The sequence below is a fragment of the Branchiostoma floridae genome, chromosome 5 (genome assembly GCF_000003815.2).
Source record: "Branchiostoma floridae strain S238N-H82 chromosome 5, Bfl_VNyyK, whole genome shotgun sequence".
NCBI classification, from domain to species: Eukaryota; Metazoa; Chordata; class Leptocardii; order Amphioxiformes; family Branchiostomatidae; genus Branchiostoma; species Branchiostoma floridae.
In genome coordinates, this window is record NC_049983.1 from 12,307,454 (window position 1) to 12,329,604 (window position 22,151).

Consider the following 22,151-nt stretch of genomic DNA (forward strand, 5'->3'; position numbering starts at 1 on the left):
AAAATCCAAATTGTCTGCAGCTTGACTCTGCCTTAGCTTTGTTTTCGTTGGAATCCAAATTGTCTTCAGTCTGAATTGTCTTACAACCTTTCCTATTGGACATCTGAAATTGTCTTCATTCAAAGTTAGAGTATAAAAGACCTGTTTCTTGCAGATCACTTCAGTGTCACTGACGAAGGAAAGTGGATTCTTTCCGAAACGTCTGACCGTTTCAAAACCATATCCAGTTGCTTGAGTAATTATTTTTGGCGTATCTTATTTACCTGGATGTCTAACCTACATCGACGTATATAGCTAAAATTATTCATTTCAAAGAGACATAGTAACAGCAGAAGTCTAAAATGTTCTGTTTGCAATATTTGTATGCATGGTCATTTTCCTAGATATGTGATGCAATTTGACATTGAGCTGCAAGGGCTGTACTAAAAACAGGTGTCTTTTCAGGTGTCATTGTTGGAGTACCGCAAGAGGAAGCAGCAAGGACAGAAAGATGGCAACTCCAGTGCCAATAGTAGTGCAGCCTCTACACCCACTAAACTAGCTCCGGACAGCGCACCCTCCACCCCTATCAAGAACCCAATGATGTCCCCACTCTCCACAATGCCATCATATGAACACACAGTGGAGGCAGAATGCAAGGACAAGGAGAAAGATCGGAAGGCAGTGGATGATCTAGTCAAGCGCTGGTATGTGTGTTTTGTAATCTCAGCAAAGAAAGCTAGATAGGTACATACATTGCAGTTTTGAAGCTTTCTTTACCAACACGGCTCTGATGCTTCAATCCTTCTATTTTTGCCCACAGGAACTCTATTTATGAGCATTCTTACCCTCAGATCAGTCCATCTTCTTTTGCTCTTTGAATCTTTTGCCTTTCCCTGTAACCCATTGATTCGTAGGCCTTCACTCTTCCATTCCTTTGCCTCTGCTAGGTCTGTACATTACATGAGATTGCAAAGGTAAGGCATTGGTGGCATCTGTGGCAAATTATGTAACTGTATGTGCAAGAAGTTGCTATAGAAACATGACAATTTCATCTGCATTTAGCTTTTGATCAATGGCACTTGATTTTTCTTTTGTACAATATGTCAAATTTCTATATTTGTGCAATTTGTGTTCCTTGGTATTAGTGTTTGTTTGGATAAGAATTATTTTCCATGTCTGGAGAGAACAGTTTCAGGAGTCGAAATTTGACTTCCGATTGAGGAACCTTTAATTGAATCCAAGTCCTAGGAAATGAAAGAATACTTAGTGTGGACTTGTAAAGATGGTGTTTGTTCTCTATTGACAGGAGTACTCCCACCTCTGTGGAGAGGATACGTGAGGAGGACCCACTGCAAAGGTTTAGACGAGAACTCAAGCAGAGCACTGAGAGAGGCATGGAGAAGAAAGACAAGGACAGGAAGGAGAAGGAGCCAGGTAACTTGGCGATATGGATCACTCAATCTTAGCATGTCCTTACAGCCTCTCATGATGTGTTTTGGCATTTGATTTTTGAGACATTGTGAAGTATAGGATTTACAGATTGTATTCCAAATGTTAAAGTGTGGATTGTATTTGTCTACAAGAAAATGACATAAATTACATGTTTTGCATTTTTGTGAAAGTGTCACCAAAATAAGGAGCATGTTTTGCTTATCTTATCTGTTTTACTTTTCTTCCACAGGACATGTATATAGTCGCTCAGTGTCTGTGGACAGTAGCCACTCTCCAGTCCGGTCCCATTCCCCAGCCCCTCCACCACCACCGTCCAGCAAGCACACCCCTCCTCCCCCTCCCAGCAAGCGCAGGACACCACCCCCACCCCCTCCTCCCATCAAAAATGGCCCTGACGCCAGATACAACCATGGTAAGGATCTTAAGTTAACCCTATTGAATACTGATGTTTTATGTCATTATCGTGACATTTGGCTATGTTTTTCAACTTAACTGATTTCAAGTACATAAATACATTGCAATAACGATTGTTTGATGTTGCTGTCCTTTCCCAGATAAGCTTTCAGAGGGAGAGACCAAGGATCCCCGCTCCTATGTGAAGAGCCCAGTAGCGAGCAGCCCTGTGCAGGCTGGTGCTTCTCCTTCCCTGAGTAGATACAACCCTGTAAGTAGTACTGTGTGTTGGTCTTTTGCTGCTTTAGTGTGTGTTGTGCAGAGCAGTTCACATTTCTGATTTCTTCTTTGATTGATTGATGGGTCTTTGGGGAATGGCAAGCATTCAAGAATAACCTTACAGAGAGTACAAGGAACATTGTTGTCACAAAAAATTCACAGCAAGAATATTGAACTTTTCGGGTACTGACATTTGTCTTCACTTTTACAGAGACAGGAGTTCAGGAGTCCCAGTGCACAGCAGCAGCAGCAGCCCCAGCCCATCCCCACCACGTACCCCGCCCAGCCGCGCTCCAGCTCCTACAACCCTCCAGCTGCTGGAACACCAGGTTACCAAGAGCAGCCTCCGGCACCGCCTCAGCAGCAACAACAACAACAACAACAGCAGCAGCAGCAGAGCTACTACAGCCGCCCCCCGCCACAGCAGTACCACGCCACCTCTGCCCCCTCAGGGACAACCTATCCCCCCGCCCCCCAGCAGACATACACGTCCTACCAGCAGCAGTACCCTTCACAGTACCAGCAGCCCCAGACGTACCCACAGTACTCCGCACAGGCCCAGTCTGCACAGGGCAGCCAGTATTACACTCAGCAGGCATACAGTGGAGAATACCATCAACAGCAAGCTACTCCCTCTGGGGCCTACGGACATAACCCCATTGGCAGGGCACCCACCCCGCCTCCCCCTCGCCCCCCGTACCCACAGTCCTACTCTGCCAGTAGTTCCTACTACCGACAGTAACCGCTTTGTACATTGACCAGATTGCTTGTGTTATTTTCTCGACTTCAGTGTCAGTATGTCTGCCTCCTTTATGCCTACCATCTGAAAGTCTGTTGTATATATACAATACTGTCTGTATCCTTCCTGCACAGTAACTGTCAGATAAGCTTGTAAACTTGAGCCTCTCTGTCCAGCCTGTCTACAGTTTTGGATCTGTCAATGTTGTGAGTGTATAGTATTGTAAAAATGATCTCAAAAAATAATTCAGGTGTATAGTAACTGCTTACAGTAATTACCAACTTGTGAAATGCATTGTTTTTAAGGTTCTTTGGAGTACTTTGCAAATTTTATCATATTGTGGCTGATGGCCCCAGTGTTATTGATTGCATTTGACCCATGCAAGATTAAATACATGAAGAACTCTGAATATCAGAGTTACCTTACCCCCCAAAAGATGATAACTCTGTTCTGATAACTCTTGTTCTTATTTGAGGATGTTCTACGAAGTAGATGACTGACTGTCACTCAGTAAATGTACAAGCTGTGTACTCTGTAGAGGTATTTTCATGTTACTAGTCTTTGAGCTTGGAACTGCTACAGTTATACCTTGTACTAGAAAAACAAAAGATTGTAAGATTGAAGGTTAAACTGTTAAACTTGTATAGACAACTGTATACTTTGTTCCAACAAAGTAAACCATGCTTCACGTTCTGACATTTTGTTTCTAACATTCCATCAGTTGATGTAACTAGATTTACTCCTTCCCATGTCAGACATAGCGTGAAGGTCTACTCTAGACAAGAGTAACATGTGTGCTAGTGGTATTGTTCGTAGGATGTTTTTGCCTTCTACGTTTGGTTCTGTTTGTTTTGCATTGCTTAGCATTGTGGTAGGTAGTAGTGGCAGAAGATTTGTTTTCTGGTAGGTGGGGGGAAACTCAACAAGAAATATCCTAACACTTTATTTCCGTTGCAAATAATTGGAAAAAGTCTTGTACCCCATCCTTCTCTGAGTGAGTACCAGTAAAATGTATGTTTCTTCAGGTTTAAGTCTTCTTGCTAATTCTGGTGTAAAAATGGTCAAAAAGGTGTATACCTGCTCCATAGTAAAACTGTTCTATTGTACATGTACAATTGTTGTTGTCTACTATGTGTATAAAATTCCCATAGGATGAAAATGTAAAGGAGATATTTTTGATAGTACATGGGTTCACCTGTAATATGGTTTAAAAAAAGAATAATGTAATGATTTGTCTACATTGTAGAAAGCTTTAGATGGCATTTGGAGGCAGTTTTAGTAGTACCCCATGGTGTAGTGTTCTATGTAGTCTGTTCTATAGGAACCAAGTGCATGATTTTAGCCTGAATGCTGTACAGAGAGTAACCCAGTTTTTTTTTTCGGCACCATCTTGGCTGTATATTAGCGCCTGGCTTTCTAATGGAAGACTTTGTGTACAAATAAAATCTGCCCGGGAAATGGTGTTGGTGTGTGCTCTCCTTTTCTACTGGTGTAAGTTGTGGAAGTATGATTTATACCAATACAGTAGTACTAATCAGTGCACTCACATAAAAATCCTATAAACTTAATAGAGGTTTAACAGCCACGCAAAAGCATCAGACTAATACCAGGTGAAAGACATATGCTCTCAGAAATGATGGCAAAGGATGCTTTCATTTATTCTAGTTAATCAATGCTATTTCATCTCACCTAATGTGGATTCAAATATGAGAAACAGTGCACATTCATGGTCAGTAAAGGAAAGTACTTTATTATAGAAAAATTGTTACCTGGAAGTGATCAGGAGAGAAGGTCTTTTTAGTCCAGCCACATAGCATGTCAAGTAGAGGGCATCAACTTGTGGCCAACTATAAATGCTAATGTTGAATAAAAGATAAGTAAACTTCAACAACGTAAGACATGAAGTGCAGAGCCAGATTTGCATAGATTGTTCTGTCAAAATCCTATTATCTTAAGGGCACCCTGAACATTTGAACCCAGTTGTCCAGAGCTAAGTAAGGGTATAGTGTCTTGGCTGTTATTCACATTTGTTATTCACATCCATTGCCTGCAGGAAACACAGTTGATAACTGGATCCTTTGCCTGTTTACACAAGGAATAATCAGCTCATTTCTGTCCATTAACAATGTGGGACAAACACATCATCAATTGAGGAGCATTCCAACCATCAGCACTGGTTGCTCAGGTTGATCTCCTGTATCCGCTAGATGCCAAGTCAGCCCAGAAAGGGACACAGCCTGCACAATCATCCAATCTCTCTTGGTTACTGATTCCAAGGATGCTCGTAATAGAGCTTTCCGATTATTGACTTGTTTGAAAGTATTGCTGGATAGGTTGTGAATTTAGAAAGAAACATTCCAGTTTTGAGTTCCACATCCTGAAGTGAGGTCAGCAGTGGAGTTGTGTTGTGAGCCTGTCGTCAGGGGTGTGTCAGGATATATCTGGCAGGTTCTGCATTGCTTTGTCACACTGCGACAGGGCTTTCTGACGGTGAGTATGTGTATCTCAGCAAAAGCTTAAGTTTTAGTTTTTCTCTTTGCCTGATTTGTGGAAGCATACATTCTGCTTTTCCCCCCAGCATCATGCATTAAGGTTTTATTTCCAGTACCTTAAAACCACACAGTCTGACTTGAGAGTTGCACTTGAGTGTTCCCATGACAAAAGTCATCTTTCTGACCCTGCTGTTTTTCTAACTTCATACAAAAGCTTTAATCCTTGTATATTCTTAATGTTAAATAGATGTATGTAGGATGCTAGGTAAATCAATATCATGCTCTTTACGTTTTCACTCCCAATAGTAAAAAAACTTTCCAATCGCCCAGCTGAAAACTCTCACACATTGTATCAAATATTGTATTCAATACCAGGATTTGGAACCTGACGCTCCCTGCCTCTGTTAGTGCCCGCACTTCAACCAGGATACAGTAACAAGTGGATGGTGCCAAGAGGTGAGCTTAAGGTGAAGTTGTGTTTCAGACTTTATGCAAAAAGGGTAGTCCCTGAAGATTTTGTCAAAAAGAAAATGCAGCTTCCATGTAGCCTGCATTAAATACTAGTAATGCTTACAGTGGCCTACACATCTTCAGGCAGCCCCCATTAGAGCCATGGACAACAGTTTTTGCAGCGCAAAAACAACTCGCCTCTGCTGCCAAAAAAATTATGGTACATGATTCCAGCATTTACCAAAAGCAACTTCAAGCTATTCATGATCTGGTTCTAAGTGGCAATATGTAACTTGAACCTGCAATGAAATGGAAGTGATATCACAATCAAGCCAGGAAAAAAAGCTCTATTTTAACTGCATGCAACACCATTTTGTTATTGGCCTAGGAGTGTCAAAAGAAAATAATCATACAGCATATTTGATCTAGATTTGTCCACATTTTGTTTTGTCTGTGTGGGATTGCATCAAAGCTGAATGTTAGCTTCATAAAGGTTGAAACCTCCCTGCTTTCATTTGCATTCCTGACATGCAAAAAAAATGTTATTGCCAAGTTATCAAGCAAATGGCATTAGATGTACACTAATCATTCACTTTGTCCAAGCAGCCCCCACAAATGCTGGATTAAAAGATCACTAAAATTATGATCTCTTCTTTTCATCGAACACTTTAGCTGATTTGCAATGTGACGAATCACTCATCTGTTGCCACTCTTACTTCTTATCTTAACACAATCTAATCAGAGCCATTAATTATTTTGCTGAGAGATTGGGGGGGGGGGCTTTATTGCAGTCCAAAGAAGAAATTAGAGACATATAAATAAACTTCTTAGCCATCCCCAGCTATGCTTAACTGTATATTTGAACAATAACTTGTGCAAACAACCTTTTGAAAGCGTGCCACTATTTATATTCATTGCAAGGATCAGTGATATTTTGATAGGATTGCTTTTGTCTAACCCTAAGTCAACCGACAGTAATACCGGTCTCCCTTGATGTAGTTAATCCTAGCATCTTAGAGTTACAAGATAAGACTGCCCTTGCTTGTGTGTAAACAGGTTCTAAAACTTTCATAGACGAATTCCTTTGCTTGGTGGATTAGGTTTTACCTCCCCTCCATTCAGTTGGCTGGAATGCGGTGTATATCACTAAACATTGCCCCTAGCACCGAGGTTACTCGTATCAAAACAAATCCCCAAACACAAAAGCAGCATTTTCCCATGAAGGCTTGTTTACCATGACCTCGGCCTATGGGACTTAAATGAACGGTTAATGTCTATGGTTACTATGGCAATGAAAACTAGCGAAGGTTAAGCCAAGTTTGGACGGATGTTAAGTAGATATGCGGACGGTAGGTTGGGTTTCGTGGCCACTGCTATTAATCCCCCGCTGCCATTCACCTGACCCCACCGTACAATGAATGCCACCCGTCTACAATTTATGCAGGCTTTTCTATACCTGTTTACTTAGCTTATCTGACATGGATAGGTATTGTCGGCACCAGGCGGGGAGAAAGCCCGTTACCAGCACTTGTTACTGTGATGCAAACGTACAATTTCCGAGACAACACCGTTAACGTTTTCTTCTTGGTAAGTCAGCAAAACTGAGAAGTTCATTATGAATAATGGCGTTTTGTGTGTATCAAAACCTGTAGATGTGCCCTAAATCTAATTCAGGTCAGTCATTTAATTAAGAACGCCTAACCTTTCAGGTGGGCAGTCGTAACCAAAACACCGTAATTCATTTTGTTACAAGAGGCCCCTTGGGTATTGTAGAGGGTCTGTGTGGGACATGTCTGTAGGCCTGCCCTACCAGCTAGTCTCCTACAGGGCTCTAGGTTCCCAGGAGGATTATCAGGGAATTATCAGAGGTTGATAAGCTCAGCAATCACCACCTGATGAGGTGATTATCACTCAGCACCAGTTTGACCACCTGTTGATTTTAATGACAGATCCAGGATACACAAGGTGACATGTGAACAACGGTCTGGAGCCAACTGGAAACTTATGGATATGAAGGTAAATACACTTTTTACTTTAGCTTACGTAAGGTCAAACTACATAGTTTTCGCCACGCAGTGTCTCCCACATTGATATGTCACACCACTACAAAAAGGTTGATTTTTTGTAAGATAATGCGTTTTACCATTAGAAAAGAGACCAGAAATTGGCTGGCTGCACAGCTTGACCACCAATGGTAAAGAAACTTCAACAACAAGAACCATGATGTTAGTATAGTGTGTACTGCAATATCATGACTTTTGACCATCTGTCTCTCACTCTTGCTGGGTTTGATACTATTCCAATACTGAGTGTTGCAAAAATATGTGAAATTTGTTTCAGGACAAGAAGATGAAGTATTGACAACAATGCTGAAGGGCAGGACAGCAGGTGGAGCAGGCTGGACAGAAGGCCAGCCCAAACACAGAGGTTCAAAGATCAGGTGAGATGCTGATTATAAAACATGATTTTCAGCATCACGAAAACATATCTGGTTCTACAGTCTGCAATGATGTCAATGAACTTTTCTTTGTAATCACAAATGTGAAACACAATATGTGCTTGATGCATTGTATATTCTGCGAGGCTAATATATACAGGCCATTCATTATAAGACTGAGGGATAAATGGATTGTGTGTTTCTTTAGCCCCAAGAAAAGAACAGTTCCTCAGCGTGCAAGGACCAGCTCTGCCAAGCAGCCGCGAGTGGGGGCAGTGCCAGAGTTCCCCCTGGTGCTGGTGTCAGCAACTGATGCGGCCATACATGTGCAGTGGCCAACACCAGGGAAATTGGGTAGGAAATTACTACATCTTCTCAGTCACAATACTACCTGAATTGACTGATCGACATTATATGACATTGTGTAATTTGTTGTAAAGTATTTTATTGGATTGCATATAGAGGACTCCAGGAAGATTAGATTGATGTATTCAACTAAGGGAGATTCCTAATAAACAAACAAACATTTGTCAAATTGTTAACAAAAACATCTTTATTCTGAAGAACATTTTGCATCGCCTACATAAAGGCCTACTAATCCAGGATTTTAAATTTCTGTCACGTCAGCCACGTAAACACTTTTAATTTGATATGTTACTTTGCAGCAAAAGCTCAATGGAGAATATTGTAGCTTAATGAATAACCACGTGATGGACAAGAAAGTCCATTTTCCCTTTCAAACCCATGAAAGACCAGGCATATAAATTACCCTTTCCATTTCACTGGTATCTGTCCGCCCCACAAACTGTTGTCAACAACAATAACAAAACAGCAGATTTTATTACCTTTTCTCTCAATGATAGATTGTGCTTGGGTCACTTTCTCCTCACAGTCATTATCTGGAACACTTGTGATGAATACAGGTGTGATATCACATGACTGTACGCTTTAGAGGCCGTTTCAGGTCACCTCTCCTGGAAGAATTAGACTGATCAAGTTTTACGGGGCATTTCAGTGTGAATCAATTAATGCGTCAATCGGTTCAGTGACAATGAAAAGGTATCGACCAGAAATCAACCATAGCTCTGCTGCTGTCAGATCACTTTGGAACATTTATGCTGTACGTTATAATCGTCTTTTTCCTAATCCCCCTCACTATACACTCGTTCTCATTGAAATGTCGAAAATGGCATTTTTTTGGTCGAAAAATAAATCGGCTTTATTTTCAGTGAAAACTACCTGGTTGTTTAGGAAAATTCCTCTTTTAACCATAGCCAAAAAATTGCAACTTATTATTTTCGGTCCCATTGGTAATACATTACAGGGCGGGTAACAAACGTTACCGGTAACGTTTGTTACAACAGTAAACTTTACCCTGTTTTCTTCTAAAGGACTTACTTTATTGACTACATCATTTAGGTATACAAATGTAAGTGGATGTCTCAAGGAATATTTGAAAAGTGGGCAGCTTTTTTACACCAGGTCAAATAGAAAGCTTAGACAGCATCGAACAATGGTAACGTTTGTTACAGTCATTTTTGTACAACATTTTGTTAAGCAAGGTGGGGTACAAATAACAGTCAACAACCCTTTCTTGTTTCTTTAGGAAGCCAGAAAAACTGTACAGCGTCACAAAAATGGTCATTTCTAGTCTTATACGTGGATAATAAAACCGTGGCAACCATCATACTCGTAGTGGTAACGTTTGTTACAGAATCTGGCGACAGGCATAAACCACCTCACACAGCCTCCAAGATCAGTGACAGTAGCGGTCTGACGTGATCGGTCAGAGGGCCTTGGTGGCTGGTTTCACCTGCCGAACAATTATTCTGGAAACTGAATTGTTACATTTTTGGCTACTATTTGAATTCTTCGTTTCTTCTCAGGCGACAGCCATTTTTTAGGGTGTGAAATCCGACCCGTGGCTTTAATAACCGTCTAAGCCATCAACCAATACGAATGTTGTTGTGCATCTTTTGTAAAACATTACAGGGGTTATGGAAAAATGAAGGAACCAGTTATGTTGTCTTTAATTTTCTCCATATCAAGTGGTAACGTCAGGCGACAGCATTTCGACATTTAAATGAGAACGAGCCTATAGAGCAGGAAGTGTTAATCTGAATGCTGGAGAAGAAAGCACTGAACTAGCATTATGTCGGCCTGAAAAGACTACAGTATTTTGATACATGATGAAAGTATTTTGACAAATGCACCTTTTCACACAAAGCATTATTGCTTCACACTTTGCTGTTAAGACATAGGTATCATAAAACTTCAGAAATGTTTATCAAGGGCAAACTTAATGAAACTTAGAAATAATGCCTCACGTCTGTACTACACTGTAACCAATGCAATATTGATTAGTTTGTAATCTCACAGCGGGGGAGGATTAAAAGATTAGGTTAGCTATATCTATGTATATGTATATGCGATTCTAAATGTGTAAACATAATTCTATCTTTTGTTTAACATTACAAAGCTTTATTAGTGTTAAGAAAATGTTAAAATGTCAATTGATATTTTTTTTAGTAATTTTACTACTAATGTTTAGTATTGTTCTTTCAATGTTTTCAGTTCTGATTAACACAGCTTTGCCTTGTATCTACAACAAGTCTCAGTTGACTCCACATCTAAGTAAGACATAGTCACGTTGTCTAACAATGAAGATATGTAAGGCACCTCCCACCCTATTAAATTCCAATTAAGGTGGATTTATGTGTTGGATGTTTGTATCTGTTTTGTTACAGGTGTTGGGAGTCTAAGACACATTCAGGTGCAATGGAGCAGTGCTACCTGTCCAAAGGTGTGGTCTTGTCTACATTATTCTGTTGTCAGAATGATATGTTGACACCAAGCGCAATGAGTGCTTGACAAATTGACATAGACGCTGTTTGTATTGGCACTGGATTTCTTTGTTTAATCTTGGTTCTTGGGAACAAGTATTATATTTTGATCTGAGGGCACAGTAGTTAGTACCTGGTACATTTAGGCAGCACCTTGAGGTGGACTCTCACAATGTCAGACCATCAGAATAACAAATTCAAATACAATGTACATCACACATTCAAAAAGAACACTGGTCTTCTTTAGGGAAGATGCATGTCCAAGTGTACCTTACCCTGGGGAACCAAACTCAAAGACGCGGTACAAACGAGAGTTACCGATCCCCGCCTGCCACATGCGCACACACAACTATCCGTGAGAGGCAAGCGATAGTTGGGGCCAGATCGTCGGGCATGCGGGTGTTGGGTGTGCGGGCGTCCCGGGGGCGGGTGTGGCGGTGATCGGTAAACCTTGCACGCGGTTCTTAAGAGTCTGGTTTTCCCAGGGTAAGTGTACCTGATTTCTCTTATAAAACTCCAGCTGAAAAACGTTTTGGCCTCGTTCAAGAAATGGATTTTCCTTTTCAAAAACATGGATTGATATAACATTACAAATTATCTAGATTAGAACCAAGTTCCCAAAAGAGAACACAGTTTAACTAGAAATAAGCTAGTGCGGTAGTCTCAATCCCCATAAGTGGTTCCTGGGAGTTTATACAGGGTTTGACCTACCTTACCAACAGAGCTATTGTTTGCATGGAGCTTAGGACCCAGTGTTAGCTTTGTAATGAAACCATGACAACCTCCATTGTAGCTACATGTCCACATAAAAATATATAATAGTTTGATTGCCAGTATGTTTACTCACCTCTTACACCTTCACAATGACGCAGGCAGATATCAAACAGTTTGGAAAAAAAAACACTTTTCATATCACATGCGTTTCATCGCGTTGGTCCTTTTTATAGAAGTCGTTTCAATTCCTTTGTAAATATGTTTCTTGCAATACTCACAATGCTAATATTTCACCACAAACATACCATGTACCATAAATATATTTGGTCTATTAGCTCAGGTGTTTGAACAATCTACCTTTATGGATCGTCTACTTCACATGTTGGAATTATATTTGCACAATATTTTAAAAAAGAAATGCTAAATTATTGAATTGGTGTTAGCAATACATGTGTATTTGCCTTTTGTGTTGTAAAACTTTCATTTTATCTAAGGGAGAAAATATGTTTGCTCCCTTTAGGTGAAGCAGACTATTTTGCCACCACGGGAGACAGGCTATGTGATTGGCCATTGCCAGGCTGGTGTTGTGTACTATGTAAGGGTGCTACTGGTTGGTGGGTTGCTGGAGAAGGCAGTTGTTTGCAAGTCCAGACAGCTGACAGTAGAGACAGTGGGTCCTCCTGATCCACCTGTTGTACGTGTCAGGTGAGTCCTTCGGTGTTGAGTGAATGTTGTTTACAGTGTCATGTACTTTCTTATGTTGCCACCTCAAAATGAACAAAAATGCTTATAGTTGTGGTCATGATCAACATTACAGGGAGCACAGGATACTGTAAATGCAGAAATGTTTGCAGTGTATTAATGTTTGCGGTTTTCGCGGTGACCAATTTACCACAAACTTAAAACCACCGCGAACACTTTTCTATTATGGTATAAGACCGCGAAAAGTCCTTTAACCCGCTACCGCAAAATTAAATCCCCGCAAACTTACATGCATTTGCAGTATTTTGGTTCCATTGAGGTTTTGTTGAGAATAGTTGAGACACCAATTTACATTGTAGGCCCTGTCAGACTGAATGCAATTGCAGTTTTCTTGTTTACATTCTAGGCGCTCACAGTATGCTATACAGGCTTTTCATTGACGTGATATTAATCATAATTTGAATCCTCTGACGACCATGTTGACGGGTAATTAAATTAGCTCTAGCATCTTTGTGTGGTGTACAGACATACGCTGTAATCCAACAAGCACAGGTGACGTCAAATGAAAAGCTTGTATTGTCTATGCTATTGGACTACCAAAAATCCAAACAGTCAGTTAGAAAAAAAATGGCTGCTTCTATTAAAACATTGTTTACATACAAAACACAACAAATGAAACTGCAGTGATTGATACTGGTAACTTGTTGTATGTGCAAATTGACAACATCTGCTTTTAATTTTTGTTTTCAGGAGCTGCATGTTCTATGGAATCACTGTAGAATGGAGCAGGCCCAGAACGTACGGTGCCTCAGAACTGTGTGGATATGATGTGTACATAGACAGGGAGTTTGTGGCCAAGTTTCAGCCCCATCAGCACTGGTACATGTACAGACTAGGGAACCCATGTCAGCAGTATGCCTTCCAGGTCCAGGTAAGGTCCCTTCCATTTTATAAGTGCATGAGGAGATACATACCCAAATTACCCTGACCCTACCCATTCTGTTTCAATTGTCTGAACAGCATGTGTTGTCAATTTTTTTTACCATTTTTTTTAAGATCGTCCATTAAAATCAAAGAACACAACGGAGAACTAATGGGTACATTTATGTTAACATCTTCTATTCATTGGCTGAGGAAATAAGTCAGGTATTACCTGCTCACCCACATTATGTTACGAAATACGAACAGAACATAATTTCAGCACCAAGGACAGGTCATCCTTGTTTCCATTCAAAATGAACTATGCCTTATACAGGTATTTGTTGATATATATCCTGGTACTTCTGCTATTATTCAAACGGATTCAATGGCAACTTAATGATGGATAAACTGACAAAGGGCAGACTGCTTTCATCATAATTGTTCTTCTACTCGATAGGCCATTTCCAAACAAGGAGACCAGGAGTTTTACAGCAGTCGGTCAGCGCCTGTGAAGGCCATCTGGCCAGGTGTGAAGCCACCTGAGGTGACCAGAGCACCTACTGACAGAACACGTGCCATCGGGGTCAGGTGGGATGACCCTGAACTTACAGCTGTGGGGGTCAAGGTCACTGGTTTTAAGGTAGGGTTTGAGGAATAAATGTCTAATGCTACACTTTTGTGAAGCATATCTGACATAAGCTGGACCTATGAATTCTTCTCATTGTTTATACATGTAAAGGGTTATGGTAACAAAGTTGTACTTCTAATGGCCTGTCTTAGAACAGACATATTCATGCATATGAAATATAACAAGTGTGTTGCATTTATCACAGGTGTTCTGTGAGGAGGATACACCGGGTGAAAATAGACAACAACTTGTCCAAGGCCCCCTACCCCCCAGCATCAGACACACCATGTTCACTGAGCTGAAAGCTGGTGCATCATACACCATCTATGTGGAAATACTGGTAAGCTTACTTCTGGGGGCCTCCAAGGGGAACTTTCAACCTATCCATCATTCCATCATACTAGTAAATCATTCCATCATATGATAACTTCATACATTAATTTCTCACATTTTATTGAATTTCTTATCAAAAATGGTGATCTAAGGGAAAGAACCAAAAGCAATCAAACCAGGATTAGTATTTTACCTTTAAAGCCAATGTTTTGCTAAGATTGGCTATATTTTTTTTTCCTTTTCAGGTTGAAGGCCTTCCTAACCCTGTCAGGTGTAAACCAATCAGAGAGGTCCCTGCACAGGTCCCACCAGCACCTCATCTAAGGCTGTCTGTGATTGGCCAGAGGGAGAGGCAGAAGATTGAAAACATTATATTTGAACTAGTTAATAGGAAAAACAGGTAAGGGCCAATGACATATCTACACTTCATTCTGACATCAAAGAAAGCTCAAATGTAAGCAACAGGCAAAGAGTAGTATGACGTGACTTTTAGCTATTGTTTGGAACATGCGTGACTCTAATTCTATTTTGGACACTTGATGACATACAGCAGCTTTGAAACTTGTGTACACAAATTCTGTCTCACCAAACTGTTAATTAAAACTGTACTTTATCTACTTCCACAGTCTGCAGAAATCAGTGCAATATCAGCAAAGTCTTCAAAGTCACAAGAAACCATCCAAGGAACCAGAGGTAGGTTATAGTTGGTTGCTTTGTCCTAAAAATACATAAAGACTAAATTAAAGCATATACATTGTGACATCAACTGTCATAATTTCACCGGGTGCCATAAGACCGCCACATAAAAAACATTTTATGGAGGCCTTCCCAAGATTGTCTTTATCACCTAGATATCTGATGTGTGTACCTTAGGATTACTGATGCTGCATTAGTACACCTCTTTAAATCACTTTAATTTCATGTATCTTCTTATGTGATGGTGTTATGGCATCAGATGGAGTTACGAGAGTTGATGTTACAACTTTGACAAGTACCTGAAACTGATAGTGATCTACTTACTTTTTCATACTTAGAGGGGTACCAATCTGTCAATACAAAGATACCGTACGGTAGGATATATTTCTTAAGTTACAGTTACCCTTCGTTTTTCTAATTCACAAACAGCATATTATCTCATTCTTCCAGTTGGAGAGATTGCAATCTTCCAAGAAAGAGTTGGAGAAGATGATTTACAGGTGTTTCAAATCTCTGCCACAATATACAGGTTTGTCTTCTACCTTGCATTTTCCTTCTCATAACATCTTGTTTATTTTGAAATATTTTACAGTTAGCAAATAGTAGGCCTCTTGTAACCCGATACTCTGTCGAACTCGCATAGCAACGGGAAAGAATACCCTAGCAACCGACCGCCGTGATAGATCTATACAATTCTATGCAATTCTCGGTCTCTATGATGACATCATTGTAGACAGGGGTCACCTGGTTCTTCCCTGGTTCTTACCATTAGTCCTGTATATTGCCATGTTGCTGTGATTAAGCTCCATCAGAATCTGGTTGCATCCTAGTCTATGGGGTCATTGTCTGTATCCCATTGGTCACTAAATGGTGATTAACAAAAGTGAAAAGATGGTGCTGAGACTTGTGCACAGTAACTTACAAGTAATCTCATAACAAATTTAATACACAGTGGCACCAGTATTTCCCATTCCTTTCTGTAGACGCATTCCCACTGTGGGTCTCTCCTTGGTGCTGAAACAGTTATCATTCTGTACTGTGAAGTTTTCCTTCTTATATAATGAAAACCAGCATTCATCTTTTTGTATTCTACAAAGTAAAAATGTACCAAGTGAATATATAATGATTCGATGATAAATGATTCATTTGTTTGTTGTTCCTACCAGGTGTGGTGAACTTGACCCTTGAGTGGGAGGTGACAGACACCATTGATGCAGTAGTGAGGGGGTATATTGTACAGGTGAATGGGGAGCAGTATGGAACTGTACTGCATGAAGGGGTCACCAAACTTGACATCCAGGTAAACACATCTCATTACACTATTTGATGTAATAGCTGTGGGATCTACATGTGATGCATATCTCATCACACAAATCTAATAAAACAAGTTTTGATAGATTGTTTGTCTTCTTTGTTTGCATTGCCTTTCATGGTGCAGCATAGCTGAGTAGTAATACGATGTACATGTTTTTTATAACCTGGGCTGGAATCAGTCATAAGTTAGTGTATGGTAGGAGGCAAACTCAAACATACAGTCTTTAATCTGGCATCACCTAATAGGATAATAGCAGACTCAATGAGTCTGCAAGATCTAAAAGGACATTTGTGTTCTGAATATGGCCATTGTCCTCTTGATTGCCATGTAGTTTTAGGGATTGGTCAATGTTTGTTTGCTCCCTAACCCCATTCAATTTGACAGTAGATTTTTAAGCAAAACTTACGCTTGAATCTCTGACAATTTTGAAAGTGTCTTTCTGGTGATTGCCAAATTCAGTGAAATGCCATTGACAATTTAATGCTGGCCTTATGGGCAGTGTTGATTCCATGTACTTGGTGTCATGACAGAATCTGATACATCTAGTGATGGTGTTACTTTCTCAATGATGACCTTTGCCCTCCAGCTGGACCTGGAGAGACGTTTCCACAGTGTGCAATTATTGACAGTAACTCACTACCCCGAGGACACGCGGCAGTCGTCCACACTGCAGGTCTGTACGGAGGACTTCCTGCCGTTTGCCGTCTTCTGTTTCCATCACGTCCACAAGCAACTGGCCAGGTACTGGAGAACATGATTGTCACATATCGCAACTGGTTGTACATTTGTATTTCATTTATTAATGTGTTAAACATAGGTTATTGTTCATGCATTGTTGTCTGATGTTCTATGATATGAGTAGCAGTAGATTTCTAACAAATTTTTTATTCTGGTATGCTTATTGCAGATGGCCAGATAAGGGATGCTGTTACTATGGTGACAGCCTGCCTGAGGAGCAGCAGTCTGCCCCACCTGTCAATCAGTGGTTGCTAGGGCGATGCACCCCTCCCCCTGCCTGTACAGTGTATGATGTAATGACAGAAGGTTGTGCACCACTGGTGACCAGGAGACAGATCCCCCGACCTGATGTCATACTCTTCTGGACAAGCTGGTGAGAAATGGATGATCTTTCATCTGCTCTATGAGGCCTTATTAATATTGAGTATATCATGGGTACTTCTCTTTTTCTTTAGTGTGCTGAGACAGGACTGCCAAAGAACACTTTTTAAAAAGAAAAGTAATATACATGTATAGTAGTATTATTCTCAAACAAAATTTATGGTATTCAGGATGCTTGTTCAGGGGCTATCAGCATAGGAACATCATTTTCATTTTCAAACACCTTCTATGGTAACTGTTGTCCAGGTGTGTGGCATCCAAGAGAGTCATGCCTTTCTTTGTGGACTACGCCCGAGAGAACACGCTGCGGTGTGCCTTCACTGCCTGCTGCTGCGGCACGGCGAGCGGCCACGATCACATGACCAAACTCCAGGACCTGATCCTGGACCGCTGCTGGAGGAATGATGTCACCGTCAGACACTGCTGCTGTTGCCAGGCAACCAGAGTGCAGCTGGAGAGGGACACGCCGGTGCAGAGAGGAGCCATGCTGCAGAGACTGTCGTCCAACGTGCCGCAGCTGTTTGGTGTGCCTGGGGTGCCAACCATGGTGGTCATCAGTGCTGATGGTGGGTGGGGACGTACTAATGTTACTTGTTTCAAAGTCTGTGGATCACTTTAAGCACCTTTAAATGGAATTTCAAGACTGTAACCTACTTAGATTTCCTTGAAATCCACCTAGTCCAGTACTTGTTTTGCTCCTTGTCATTCTGCTCTATGTTCTGAGAAGTGATGTCAAGAGCCAGAAATCAAGTAGCTGGCCCCGGGGAACATCCGTATGTTGTTAGAAATATATACTAGTAGACTATACATCCCCAGAATGTAATTGGTAAATGTCTCAACATACCATGTGTACAGGGTCATATTCCCTGTCAACACGTTGCTAGATTTTTATGTCAATTAAGTCCATCCAATAGTAGTTAAAGAGACATTACCTGTTCCCCCAGGGTACCTAGCCTGGAGAGGTCAGATCTGTGCAATAGATTACCCATCATTCAAAGCCACCATGGATGAGGTGGTGGAGAAGGTTCTGTCTCGTCGGCCGGCACCAGCTGGCTACAGTTCTGTTGGGCACAGTCTGGCTTTGGGAAGACCAGGTTAGTTTTCCTGAGTTATCTTCCATTTGTACAGTTGTATAGGTGGGATATTGTGTCCAAACCTCTGCATTACTACCTGACAGTATTTGGTTTAGTTCCAGTTTGCTTGTGTAACCAGGACAAAACTGTACATAAAATTTCATATAGCCTCAATGATAAAACTTACTGGCGTTTTATAGTGATTCCTGTGTTAATGTTCATAAATAGGTAGAAATCATAAACAACTAGTTGGAACGGAAGAGACGATCTCAGGGATAGAACTGAATATTGAGTCAATTTCATAATTCCAATGTCATATCAGTCATTGATATCAAACAGAGTCTTTAACATCAGCAAGTTCTGATGAATGAGGAGCCAATTTGCTTTCCTGTTCCCCTTTGTGCTCATAGGTCGGCCCAGAACCATGTCTGCTGTCTCCAAGACTTCGTCCTCCCAACACTCCACCATGTCTGAACCCACCATGTCCAGACTTCCCCAGACTGGCAGGGCAGGTAACATCAACAGGCACAGTGCACCTATACTCAGGTACAGAGGGACTCAGGGTTGTTAGGGTAACACTAGATGAATGAACAGGATAGACAAAAATAAATAAAACTTAAAAAGATATACTGTTTTACTCCTGCAGTTCTCTACAAGTGACACTCCAGATATTCTCAAGAACCTCCTTTCAAACTGTACATTGATTTTAAACCATACTGCCTACTAAGTATTAGGAGAAATCATCCATTACACAAGGTATCTAATACATGTACATACAAGTTGACTGTTTTGATATTTTCATATCAGGGACATATTTTGATATTTCAGACTGAGAGAAAGGATGAAAATGCTGAAACTGAGAGAATCACAACCAACAGAGGACAGAAATGCGTGGGATGGGGAGGAACCATTGTTACTAAAACCGGTAGCCCCTATCATTGTGGAGCCAAATGGGATCACCCCTCCCTCAACTATTATTGTAACTCCCCCTACACCTGAGAGGAAGAGAGTTGCAGGTTTCAAGTCCCAGAATTCCTCTGGCCCAACTTTTGTCCTGTGGAGAAGAAGAGATCCAAGGGCTGCTTCTCAGTGACTATAAAGGCAAAGGGCACACCATGAAGCCTGGTGGAGAATTGGAAAATAAGCAATGCCATATGCAGTCGCAGTTGCATGGTTTACAAAATTTCATTATGATAGTTTGGGGAAACAATTTTCCCACAAATGAATGATAGAAGAGAAGTAATTTGCTATTCTTAAATCATTTTTAATCTTGGGTTTGAATACATGTATGAGAAAAATATATCTTTTATTCAACACTTGTAGGTTACTGGACTTACAATGTAGTCACACATATCATATTGCCACTGACCCTGTTTTCTGTGACAGCATGCCTTTAATATGTTACACGTACTATTTTTTTGCACATGATAACAAAATTTTCAAGATAATATTATTTTCACATTACAAAGAAAGAACAGGATGGTTATAATTTAGGTACATATAATACAGTTTGGAATGAACTTTGATTTTCTTAACCATAACTAGTCAGATATGCTTAAATGAGGATTGTTGCAAAGTATTTATTAGTAGGTATGAATTAAAAATTTGTCAAAAGTTAGAATCAATTTGTGTACAGATACTAACAACAGAGATATAGATCTCCTATTAACACAAAATTGAATGTAATTGGCACAAAGTCTCAAAAGACTTAGTGCACCACTATAATGGTAACATGTTGAAGGTAAATGATGACCAGGATGTTGCAATATTTCTTCATAGTTGTTCCATTTATAAAAGCATGTTAGAATAACTTACCTACTTTTCAGATTTTGCTTTTATGTTTTTCTACAAAGTAACATATTGTCACCAATTCTTGAAAAAAAATCAAATCACTAGATGTGCTATTTTAAACTTTCAAAGATTCAATAATCATACTGTAACAATGGAAATCAAACTGTAATTGACTTCACTGTAGAGTATCCCTTTGTAAAAGGTATTGGGCAATAGTACGGTTTGTAGCTACAAGTTACATTTGTACAATGTTAGACAAATGCGCGGAATGACTCACCGTCATATCAGTGAGACCGTATAAATATACAGAGTGTATATCGTTCTCATCTTCGAGTCAATGATTAATTCAGAATGTCTCAAATTGACTCTCGAGTTTTGTCGTCAGTGTGTGCGTGCTTGCTGCATTCAGTCCACTTAAAATACATCCCTACTAGCTACGTATGTAGTCCGAATTGAAATGGCATACATATTGACGAAAAGGGCTCCAAGTTTAACCGCTTGCAAAAGCCGTACTTAGAATTTTTTGTCTCAAAATGAGCAAATGTATTTAATACCAGACCGGTTTCGTCCTAATAACTTCGTGATATCTAAGTAGTCGTGCGTGATCAGCCTAAACAAGGGCAAGAAAGTCCTGGAGTGAAACCCCTACGAGAGCCAAATCTCGTTTCCGAAGTCGTGAAATGGTCTAATCTGGGAATGAGAGGCACTTCCTTAAACTTGCGGCCGAATTTATAAATCGACTGGCAAATGGCTGGAACGTCAAAATCGCCCGATTTTTCCCTAAAAATCTATCCCGACACAAATTGTACTGGGCTCGGTGTATCACTCCGGCAAGTTTTAAGTTATTGTCTTTTCTACCATTTGGTGCAGAGCTGACATCACATGGATTAAATCCTAACGGGCAAGCTGCTAAAAATCGTCTGAATGTCGTTGTAGTTGCCTGGATGTCGACCACCAACAAGGATCCCCTTGTGTCTCTGTGGTGGCAAAGTTAATTCAACCGACCGTTACCGACTTGTCTTACAAATCCATAAAATCGCCTAGCGGGACCCACTAATTAACCTTAGTGCTAATAGGGAAAAGGGTGACCATCTAAAGCTAAGGGACGTGCAATTTGTCCGTACGTCCACCACGTATTTCTGAAAACGTTCCGGCTGTACAGGGCAGGCGCGTTGTCCGTACTGACACGTACGGGGGACGAATCCACAGCCCGATGGCACACAAAGTTTTGCCTGCACGTAAAGTTCTATGGTGTGTCTGCCTGCTCCAAAATCCGTCGGATTCCCTACGAGTGGCACTTTTTTTTCACGTAGTCAGTACTTATTTGTACGTACGGCGGGTTGTGCCCTTAGCTCAATGTGCATGTTTATAATTATATATGGAAAACAACTTATTTGAGAGACGTGCAAGGCGGAAATCGTAAACGTGTCGCACAGACGTGGCTGTGGACAAAATACACAACGTGAAAAGAGAACAAATATAATGAGATAGAAACATGGAAACACCAAAGAAGGTTGGGAGGTGTGAGCAACCCTCATTGTCGGTGTGACCAACAAGACTACCTGTTTTTGTGACCCGCTGTTTGTTAACGCCATGGCAACCGCCTTGGAATGACAGAATTGATGACACACTTGGAGGCCAGAGGCAGACGAGGTAAGCGGGCCTTTACAGAAGCTGCAACTGGTGAGGAATTGATGTTTTAATCGCCAGAGCGCTATAGCAGGAGAGTGTCTCAGAGAGTAGGACACCAACCAATTTTATACCACTGCGGATTCACAACTTAACTCAAAGG

The 22,151-nt window shown here is 40.7% G+C and overlaps 2 protein-coding genes across 4 annotated transcripts in view; both read left to right on the plus strand.

Annotated features, from left to right (window-relative positions):
• Nucleotides 1-4,307, plus strand: part of LOC118416183 (inactive histone-lysine N-methyltransferase 2E-like) — a 50,414-nt gene extending 46,107 nt beyond the window's left edge. Inside the window, exons 25-30 of the mRNA XM_035821263.1 lie at nucleotides 445-686; nucleotides 930-956; nucleotides 1,289-1,416; nucleotides 1,664-1,846; nucleotides 1,989-2,098; nucleotides 2,318-4,307. Coding sequence (XP_035677156.1) covers nucleotides 445-686; nucleotides 930-956; nucleotides 1,289-1,416; nucleotides 1,664-1,846; nucleotides 1,989-2,098; nucleotides 2,318-2,848 — 1,221 coding nt within the window. The 3' untranslated portion in view covers nucleotides 2,849-4,307. The remainder of the gene's footprint in view (nucleotides 1-444; nucleotides 687-929; nucleotides 957-1,288; nucleotides 1,417-1,663; nucleotides 1,847-1,988; nucleotides 2,099-2,317) is intronic.
• A 1,122-nt stretch (nucleotides 4,308-5,429) lies between these two features.
• On the plus strand, nucleotides 5,430-20,724 carry LOC118416466. Of its 3 annotated transcripts, none has more exons than XM_035821574.1 (19): nucleotides 5,430-5,804; nucleotides 7,737-7,803; nucleotides 8,128-8,227; nucleotides 8,433-8,578; nucleotides 10,972-11,027; nucleotides 12,302-12,486; nucleotides 13,234-13,414; nucleotides 13,862-14,044; nucleotides 14,238-14,372; nucleotides 14,611-14,765; nucleotides 14,992-15,058; nucleotides 15,512-15,590; nucleotides 16,228-16,361; nucleotides 16,963-17,117; nucleotides 17,284-17,487; nucleotides 17,742-18,061; nucleotides 18,440-18,589; nucleotides 18,979-19,114; nucleotides 19,397-20,724. In XM_035821574.1, the coding sequence occupies exons 3-19, from the start codon at nucleotides 8,154-8,156 to the stop codon at nucleotides 19,659-19,661; spliced, it is 2,625 nt and encodes an 874-aa protein (XP_035677467.1). In that variant the 5' UTR covers nucleotides 5,430-5,804; nucleotides 7,737-7,803; nucleotides 8,128-8,153; the 3' UTR covers nucleotides 19,662-20,724. The 3 variants fall into 3 exon arrangements, with proteins under 3 accessions (XP_035677467.1, XP_035677466.1, XP_035677464.1); XM_035821573.1 differs by having other exon boundaries at nucleotides 5,430-5,793; XM_035821571.1 differs by lacking the exon at nucleotides 5,430-5,804 and adding an exon at nucleotides 7,076-7,374.
• Nucleotides 20,725-22,151: the final 1,427 nt, after the last annotated feature.

Excerpts from the sequence above, each read along its gene's own strand:
- LOC118416466 (XM_035821574.1), top strand. The coding sequence starts at position 8,154 with ATGCTGAAGGGCAGGACAGCAGGTGGAGCAGGCTGGACAGAAGGCCAG. Across the intron at positions 15,591-16,227 it reads ATCTCTGCCACAATATACAG|GTGTGGTGAACTTGACCCTT; the intron begins GTTTGTCTTCTA and ends TGTTCCTACCAG. Across the intron at positions 17,488-17,741 it reads ATACTCTTCTGGACAAGCTG|GTGTGTGGCATCCAAGAGAG; the intron begins GTGAGAAATGGA and ends ACTGTTGTCCAG.